The sequence below is a fragment of the Solenopsis invicta genome, chromosome 3, assembly GCF_016802725.1.
Source record: "Solenopsis invicta isolate M01_SB chromosome 3, UNIL_Sinv_3.0, whole genome shotgun sequence".
Classification (NCBI taxonomy): Eukaryota; Metazoa; Arthropoda; class Insecta; order Hymenoptera; family Formicidae; genus Solenopsis; species Solenopsis invicta.
The window spans coordinates 11,402,544-11,412,712 of NC_052666.1; the positions used below are offsets into that span (position 1 = coordinate 11,402,544).

The window sequence follows — 10,169 nt, forward strand, 5'->3', positions numbered from 1 at the left end:
AGGTGATTTTCAATACATTTTTTGGACAAATACATTAAAATTGTCTAAAAATTTAATTTGAATCTTTACATTATTTAACAGCTCAAAATACTTTTCCATCATTAAATGAAAGAGATTTCATATACACGGATGAGAATGACGCTAGACTTGAAGCGGATGTTTTATTCGAATTTATTCGAATAAATCCACGAGGTGTTGTCATTAAAATTAAAACTGTAGCAACAGACATTATTGATATTTGTAAGATTTAAAAATATATTTTATTACATTATAACACTTTAAATGTTTTGTTTCTGAAAGAGGATTATTTCGTTTACAGCAAATTTCTCATCGACTTTCTCAGAAACATTAAAAGATCAATAAAATACAAACTTAGATGATTCTTCACATACAATATCAGATACTTCTGATAATTTTTATGTAGAACATACATCATCTCCTAAAAAAATGAAACTAAATACTTCAGTTACCGAAAGAAATAAAATTATATCGGAAGAGGTTAATCTTTTTTTCTATTACACAAAATTTAAACAGTAAATATAAAAAATATATTTATAAAATCCTTTTCTTTCTAGAATTGACTTAACATTATAAAAAAATCTCCGTGTGGAGAAGAAATACTCGAAGATTATAAAAAAAATAAATATTTATCTGAAAAATATAGGAAGCTTTTGATAAAAATTGTCGTTCAACATTTATTGCAGTATAAACAAAAAATAAATAGGCAAATCTTAGCTTCTGTAAAGTGTCAATATGCCGAAGCAGTTATAAAACTTTTTCCAAATTTAAAAAATTCTGATGGTGATTTAGGTTATGTAAGTTTTTATATTTTAATTGTAAAATATATTTTTTTATATATGATATTTTATTATTTCAGATAAAATTATTTTTATTATTTTACTATTAAATTTTAATATAAATGTTTTCAGTAAGCAATTCAGAATATACAATTTACTCAATCTAAGTCAAATATCACTCGAACTTGAATAACTCTGTTGTTAGGCAGTTGTAAAATTTTTCTAAATTTAAATAATATATATCATTAAATAGTAGAGTAGTAAAAATATATTATCATTAACTAGTAGACTAGTAAACATATATTATCATTAAATAGTAGAATAGTAAAAATATATTATACATGTATTTTTGTGTAATGTACATATCAACATTAAAATTATTTATATAATTAATATCTTTTTATTAATATATTTTTATAGGAACACTTTTATAATCCTAAAACTGGGACTGGATACATTGCTTCACGTTTATCAAACGTACAACGAAAAGGAAGTACATCGAGAATAACACTGGAAAAAAAACAAAAAGAAAATATCAAGGATAATATAACAGTTGAGCAAATTGATGAATCAGATATTATTAAAGATTCAATAAATTTTATGAAACATGCAACATTTGAGCAAAAGGATATAATAATAGAAAAAATTAAAGAAACTTTTAAAGTTAGAAGATATTTATATCTAAATGAACACTTTTTTGATGTATTTCCTAGATTTTTGGATATTCCTGAACTAGTAAGTATTATAAATTAATCATTAAAAAATCAAGTTTTAATCTTTAAAATTATATGGAAAAAAAGATCCACTTAGGTTTCATTATGTCAAATAGAATTACATACAGAGAATTGTATAATGTATCATATTCAATTGCAACAATTAATATACAAAGTATTAAGGTGATAGTTAATCATTCGAAAGATAATAGGAAATAAAAAAAAAATTAGTATGAACAAGTCCAAAAATGCGTTTTCGAATAAATGTTGTCAATTTTGCAACAATTGACCTCCACTTTTGAAACAATCTGTATATTTTTCTTAAATCAAGTTTTACGATATTACTATAGTTTATTAATAATTTTTTCAATCTTAATGATCTTTTTCTTTTACTTTCTTGATATTTTTTTCATTCGTATTATAAGTATGATGTACTTAGATTGGATTTTATAAAACTTTCAATTTAATAAAATGGCTTCTGATTATTATTGTTATTAATATATAATAGATTTATTAAGTTCTGAAAAATTATTTCTGCAATTATAAGAATTCAGATTAAAAATTTAATATTTTTTAGATTCACGTAGAATTTGAACTACTTTTTCCTGAAATTGATCAAGAAGGATTTTGCAAATTATACCCAGAATATATCAACGCTATTTTGTCAGTGTACGAAACAGAAAAGAACAATGAGATTCCGTTTGGTATATTTATTTTTTATATTTATTTATATTGCACTTCAATTACATTTTAATTTATAGTTTTAAAATTTTTTAATATTTTATTTTTCAGAATGGGATCGTATTGTTAATTCATTTATTGCTTTGATACAATTAGTGCCACCCACAGCAAAAGGCAAGAAATTCGCTACAAGAGAAAAAGCAAAGAATCTAATAAATAAGTTAATAGTTTTCACACAGGTATAGGACAACTACTTTTTTAAACTTAACGATACAAAGACACCCACCCACATATCCATCCATCCCCCCCTCCCACACACACGTGTAAATACGTACCTATATACATAATCAAAGTAACATTAATTAATAATTTTATAATCTTTTTAGAATGGTACACCCTTGCATTCTAATGAAAGTATAAATCAACCAAGAATTATTGCTGTTGGTCCTAATAAAAAACCCGGGTAGAACTTTAAAAGGGGGCCTGTAAAGGCTGTAGACAGTTTTTCCCCATTTCTGTCTAGGCCCTATCAAGGAAGCCTGATTAGGACCTGCACAGAGATGTAACGCTTGTGTAAGTCAGAGCCTGATTTGTATATCTGACTAGGCTCTATTCTAGCACGCCTAACTAGGCCCTATCCAGACATGCCCAACTTGGCAAGTCCAATTTTGGCACGCTAAAAGAGGCCCTATCCTGGTACGCCTAAGTAGGCCCTATTTGGACATACTCAACTGGCCCTATTGTAACACGTCGAACTAGGCCCTATCCTGGCACAACTAACAAGGCCCTATCCTGGCACAACTAACAAGGCCCTATCCTGGCACAATTAACAAGGCCCTATCCTGGCACAACTAACAAGGCCCTATCCTGGCACAACTAACAAGACCCTATCCTGCTAAGTTTAATTATTGGCATACACCACTAGACCCTATTATGGAACGCCTCTTTAGATCCTATCTTGGTATGTCTAACTAAGCCCTTTCTTGTTATACCTAACAAGGCATTACATTGGATTGCCCGACTAGACTCTATAATAAATGCAATCTTTTGTTAATGTATGTGCTTATCAAGAGTATTGTAATTCAGGCATTGGAATACCATGATAAATTGTATTATGCGAACAATTTTCTGGAAAAATAAAATGAAAAATAAAAGATACAAATACATGTATATATATATATATATATATATATATTTATTTATTTATTAGAGAAAGAGAACGAAAAAATATTATAAACTATATAAAAAATATGAACCATGTTATAAAATACAATATAAATCAATCGTTTGGTTTTGTTTTTCTATCTCTTCGATGACCTTCCCAGTCTTTCGCTCCACTGATGACTGTTCCTAGGGATTTGCCAAACAAAATTTCTGTAATTTTACTGTCATCGTTGCGCATTTTAGTAAAAAAATCTGTAAAAATATAAAAAATATATTTTTACTATATTAATAATAACTTATAATGTTATAAAACTAATTTAAAAATATTCTTACTATATAAAGTTGAGTACAAGTTATTATGTATTTCTTTGAATACTCTCTTTCCAATTACTTTTTTTGTTGCAGTATAGGTCATCAATACGAGGTGTGTTCAAAAAGTATCGCGAATTTTGTGTTTTTTCAAAAATTATTTATTTATTCATGAATATCTATTTTGTCCCCTTCAAAGTAATCCCCATGAGATATTATACACTTGTGCCAACGGTTTTTCCAATCTTCGAAGCACTTCAAAAAATCATTTTTTTTTTATCTTGTTCAGCTCCTCCTTCGATGCCGTCTTTATCTCGTCAAGCGTAGCGTAACGTCGTCCTTTCATGGGCCTCTTCAGTTTAGGGAACAAGAAAAAGTCACAGGGGGCCAGATCTGGGGAATACGGTGGCTGCGGCATCATTAGTGTGTTGTTTTTGGCCAAAAAGTCGCGCACAAGCAACGATGTGTGAGCAGGGGCGTTTGGTACGAATTTCGCGGCGACCCGTCTCATGTCCAAATCATTGATAAAAATCGAATGGCACGAGCCAATCGATATGTTTAGGTCCTCAGCAACTTCTCTAACGGTGATTCGACGATTGGCCAATACCATTTTCTCCACTTCATTAATTTTTTCGTCTGTTATTGAAGTGCTCGGGCGTCCGGCACGCTCTTCGTCGTTCACATCTTCTCGGCCTTCTGAGAACATTTTGTACCACCGATAAACGTTGCTTCGGTCCAAGGTAGCTTCTCCGTATGCCACAGTCAACATTCGGAATGCATCCGCGCACTTAATTTCGTTTTTCACACAAAATTTGATACAGGTTCTTTGATCCATTTTTTTGAATAGGTAAAAATCGAAGACGATCCAAAACACGTGCAAGCAAAGCAGCTGTCAACAATTAAGTGAACATTCAAAATGGCCGAGCTTGTCGGCATAAGTGAGAGACATGAGTACCAACATAACGCCACAAAAAGATCGAAATTCGAATATACGTAACCCGCGAAAATTCAAAATTCGCGATACTTTTTGAACACACCTCGTACATATCGTGTTACACTTTCAAAATATTAGTCAAATTTTTCGTGAGAGTTACATTTTCCACATAAATGCTATGCAGCGCAGTATTCTGTTAGTAAAAATTAATAAAATTATATTTTGTAAAAATTTTTTAAAATATTTATTTTAAATTAAAGATGTAAAATGAAGACATATTCAATATATGACTGGAAACACTGGGGATCCTCGAAAAGATACAATCCTTACCAGATTATAAGCCTGCTTTTGTCCCAAGTCTAGTTTTTAAATTATAAAAAAAAATAGTTTTCTTATCAAGGAATAAATATAGGAGATAAATAGTAACGGTACAATTCACTGTTAGAAACAACAGCTGACAGTCGCCTCACATAAGCGCTCATGTTTGTCAGCGAACTGTGCTGTGTCCATATTTCCTGTATTCATCCCGTAATACGAGAATTATTACTTTTTATAACAGAAAAACTAAACTTTGGACAAAATTAAAAGACGAAGTCATCTCAGTAAAGATTGTCTCTTCAAGAATGAGGTTTAATAAATGGAGTTACTTCCAATCACCTTAAATATTAATTAAATTTAAATATTAAACATACGAAATCTGCGGCAAATTCAGCATCGTCTTCTATTTTATTATCCAATGTTTCTATTTCCTCTAGTTCTGATATAGGAATGTTAAGTGCATATTTTGATTTCAACATATACATGTTGGCCACTAGTGCACCTTCCGTTTGTCGAGGAGCGACATTTAAGGATAGTTTTATGTCCTTTATCTCAGTTCTTATGAAGATAATGTCAGCTTTTATTTCGTTAATACCACTATGCATTGATTTTAAAACTGAAAAAATATTGATATCCATTAATATATGTTTAACATTTGCTATTAATATAAAAATTATTAAATTAGTTAATAATGGATTTAGTACATAACATTTTTTATAACAGCTTTATTATATCAACAAATTGACTAATTTTTTTGTTTGTAGAATTTTGAATACCTTTTTTAATAGTGTTCAAGCTTATTTCGTCACTTACAACTGGATTGGAATTCTCTTTTACTGTCTCTTGCGAATGCATTTCTTGTTTTTTTTTAAAGTCAATTTTTCGTTTTGAACCTTGAGGGATTGTTTCAGTTGCATTACTTTCTGCAAAATATAACACCTATTAGGCCCGGTTATATCAATGTTACTTCGACAATAAGTGAGATGTGTGTCTTTATTTATTTAGAAAGAAAGATGAAGATAAACACATATTTAAGTCTCGTTTAAAGCCAAAATAACATTGGTGCAACCGGGCCTTAATGTAATATACTTCATAATATTGTACAGTACAATATAAACATATATTTCATACTTTTCGTGTTTTTGGCTGACAATTTTTTCTTTTTTTTTTTCTCATCAGTTGTATCTGTAAAAATTATTAAGTAAGTAATCACAAAATAGAAATCATAATTAAAATATATTTTTTTGTTTAGTTAATCAGTCTAAAATTTTTTTACATTATGTAAAGAGTAAAATACTTTAAATATATTTTATTAATATTAAATTTTATTTATATACAATATATTATTACGACACCTTTCTCATTATCATCCTCACTTAATGATGGTACTTCAGAATCGCTTGATTTATAATGATCTTTAATTTCTTGCATTATTGCATTTGATACTTGGTCAGGATTTTCCTCATCTGTGAACGTGTAGGGTTTCTCTTTAAGTTCGTTTAGCTTAAGTGAAGCCTCGTCATATGAACCTGTATATATAAAATAAATAGAAAAAATATTTGCTATACTTTTACTATAAAATAATAAACAATTATTATCTCATTTACTTACTTGCATGGCCTACAACAATTATCGGATACATTGACCATTTTTGGTCAGCTTCTTGAAGATTTATAACTTTGTAATGTAAATCTTTTATTTTTTGATATGTATACGGCGGAAAAGGAAAAGGAGTAACTAACTTATTAATTTGTTTATTATAACGTAGCCAAGCTTTGGGAACAACATCTACGGTTTCTGATTCGTCTGATATACATTTCAAATCTTCTTCAATAAATTTTACGAGAACATAGTCACGCATTTTTTTTCCTGCCATTCTATAAGTAAATACATTTTTTAATAATAAAAACAATTAATATAAACTTTGTACAATTTATTTATAAATATAATTTCAAGTAAAATTAAAATCGTTTTTTTTTGTCATTAATTAATTTCGTTGTTTTTATCGTTAATTAAAATCATTATTTTTAGTGCTATTTGAAAATTATCAAACTTATATTATTGTATAAAAAATAGAACAAATATATACATATGAGATTTGGAAAACGAATTATTAAATTGCGAGCTGCTTGTTGTCTGGCATTGTGTCTGAGTCCTTAATATTATGGCTAAAACTGTGTTACGTGTAAAGACTATTTTTTTTCTAATGTGGAAAACAGTATCTTTTACTTTTTGAAATACAGCATATATGTATCTATGTATAATAAATAATCACTCTAGTCTGACATAAAAACTATGTGCGTGATGATTTTTGCAAATAGAGTCTTAATAAAATCTTTATAACATATCTGTTAAATGTAGATCTTGCATAACCTCATTTTTCTTATGTAAAACCTAGTATAATTGTTGTCACAATAATGTATTATAATAGAAATATGCCTGTCGTAAGATAAGTTTGTTTTGTCACGCATATAGGTTTTATCTGTGAGATTAGAATAATTACATACTTCACTCAAAGAAAGCAATATCTTGTATGAATGCTTGTTTAAATTCTACGTACAATTTGATTGATATAATTGATATTACATACTTTGCACGAGAACTCTATTTCGTATATGTTTAATGCCGGGCAAAAGCAACATCGCTTAATCATTTATTTTGAATAATTATCTCTCTCTCTCTTTCTCTCTCTCTCTCTCTAAAATTTGGATATCAATCTATTAAACGGTAATTTTAGTCAGTGCTTATTCTTTTGAAAAGTGTGATCGGTGAAATCGCTTGTGAAGTTTCTTAACAGTTTATTAAACTTTTATTCCTCTTTGTGGCGTACAGAGGATATGAGAAAAATCATTCAAATAATTTTCTACATTTTATGATCTTTAAATTTTTGTTTATTATTTAATTTTTATCCAATAGATCTCCGCTTGTTGCGGAAAAGACAAACTAATCAATTTTCGCGTGCATTGATTCATCATTCGACTCGCGGCGATGTAAGCGTGTTTGGAAAAGAATGCAATACCGGTCGAGGTAGGAGATAAAAAAAAATGATTAAAGACGCATCAATCAACTATAAACGAAATTTATTTTAATGTGGAACACAAGTAAAAAAGAAAACTATATTGTAATTTTGACTGGAATTTAACGATCTTTCTCTAGGCTTGAAAAAAGCAACGCAAATAAAAGAGAAATAAACAATACGTACACATATAGGTGCGAACCGAAACGACAATTGGTCGTTTCGGTTCGCACCGTCTTCGCGCGAACCGAAACGTCCAATTGCCTGCGGCGAGTGCACTCAGTGCGCACTAGTTTTCCCAATGAAAAACGCTAATAGAGAAATAAACAATACGGACGTACAAAGCCTTTCGAGGATAACACTTTAAACTGATCTCAAGTAGCATTGTTAATCTCACATAAGACAAAAACCACTAGAGAGAGAAAGCAAGATTCACTATGGAGAGAGAGTGAGTGAGTGAGTGAGTGAGAGAGAGAGAGAGAGAGAGAGAGAGAGAGAGAGACCGAAATCGAGAGAATGTTCGAGATAATCATTTATGGGATGTCCGAGGATCGGTCAGTGAGGCTAAAGAAAAGGCCTGCACCGGACGAGAATACGCCCAGATCCTCAGACGAGAACACACCTGATTTCGGACTTGTAAAGTATGAGATGTTCACCGCGTAGAAAGCGAGCCTTTGAGTCAGGCTAACCAAGCAGGAAGTCGAACAGGTCTCTTGCGCTTTCGTGATTCTCAAGATTCTCGGAGACGAACCTCTAGAGGACAATCCGTCCTTCTTTAGAAATCGGTAGCAGGCCAACGAACACAGTTCACAAATACTTCTCGTTTTATCCGAAGATGCTTCTAATCGTGGATTACAATGGCCGCGAAACGGCGAGAGAGCCCACTAGTCACTACGCCGTGCAACGGCAAGAGAGAGAGAGCGAGCACTACCTCAGCGCCACGTAATGGCAGTCACGTGAGGGGTCTGATTAGACTTTTCGGCGTCCGTAAGGCGCCAAATGAAGTTTTTCAACAGAGTGAGCTTCTCTTAGTCAAACTGAACTATACTGAATTCTGGTGAAAATAAAATTTGGAGCATAAGTCGAATGTAAGGAAAGGGTGATAGAAACGTGAACAAAACGTCTAGGAGGCGAAAATTGAAACACCGAAGCCTAAAAGAAGCGTAAAAAAATTTTAACGCTTCTTTTACACTCCGATGTTTCAATTTTCGCTCCGAGACGGCGACCAACAGGTCAAGGCCGTCATACTACTCTACAATGTCACACTTTGTAAAGACAGAGATCGAAGTCATGTACGACTCATGCGAAAACGAAACGAAAAATAACATATAACATGTACGCGCATACACACACACACACACACACACACACACACACACACACACACACACACACACACACACACACACACACACACACACACACCATATACGAGCCCGCCGTAATCGTTGCCAAATGTCGAGTCGAATACTATAGAAAGGATGACGATATATAAAGCGTTGCAATTCTTGACCCGCCCTCATTTTAGTGTCTGAAACTAGTATTCATCCCGCATAGTTCAGTTCGACTAACAGAAGCTCGTATAGAAAGGTGATCCTGGGTGATTCTTACGTGCGTAGCTATCGACTAAGAATCTGATACTTCTACGCGTTGTCGCCATCACAAATTTGTGGACATTGCATGGTAAACATTATGAACATTAAGAATAAACTACGGTGTGAACCTTGAAGACATAGAAAGGGTAAGAGAAAAATCATTCAAATAATTTTCTAGATTTTATGTTGATTGGATTTTTGTTCATTATTTAATTTTTACTCAATAGATCTCCGCTTAAACAAAAAGAATTAAAAATACAGATAACGACATATCACATTTTATCTATTACAATTAATCTGTGAAAAATGTATAAAAGGAAATTAACACGACTTCGTGTTCATAAGTATAGAGTAAAAAAAAGATATTTAGAAACATTTGAAGATGAAAATGAACGCAAAGCAGGTAAAGATTTCCACATCATCTTACATCTCTATTTTTATTTAAAAAATAAAATTAGTATGGTTTTTGTTGTAAGTAAAATTAAGTAATTAATAAATACAGTGACTATAATGGTTATTGTGACTATAATGTTTATTGTTATTAATAACATTACACAGATTTTGTTTTATTTGATATAAATTTTATAATTACTTTATATTTTACATAAGATAAATTTTAATATATTATATAATAATTATATA

General features: G+C 30.8%; 1 protein-coding gene across 1 annotated transcript; it reads right to left on the bottom strand.

Annotated features, from left to right (window-relative positions):
- Window positions 1-4,706: 4,706 nt before the first annotated feature.
- On the bottom strand, window positions 4,707-9,106 carry LOC105203932. The gene is made up of 7 exons (XM_039447322.1): window positions 8,555-9,106; window positions 6,528-6,793; window positions 6,293-6,445; window positions 6,048-6,101; window positions 5,693-5,839; window positions 5,291-5,532; window positions 4,707-4,791 (listed from the first exon to the last, which is right to left on the bottom strand). The coding sequence occupies exons 2-7, from the start codon at window positions 6,790-6,792 to the stop codon at window positions 4,717-4,719; spliced, it is 936 nt and encodes a 311-aa protein (XP_039303256.1). The 5' UTR covers window position 6,793; window positions 8,555-9,106; the 3' UTR covers window positions 4,707-4,716.
- Between the last annotated feature and the right edge of the window lie 1,063 nt (window positions 9,107-10,169).

Excerpts from the sequence above, each read along its gene's own strand:
- LOC105203932 (XM_039447322.1), bottom strand. The coding sequence starts at position 6,792 with ATGGCAGGAAAAAAAATGCGTGACTATGTTCTCGTAAAATTTATTGAA. Across the intron at positions 6,102-6,292 it reads TTCTGAAGTACCATCATTAA|ATACAACTGATGAGAAAAAA; the intron begins GTGAGGATGATA and ends TAATTTTTACAG. Across the intron at positions 5,840-6,047 it reads GTCAGCCAAAAACACGAAAA|AAAGTAATGCAACTGAAACA; the intron begins GTATGAAATATA and ends TATATTTTGCAG.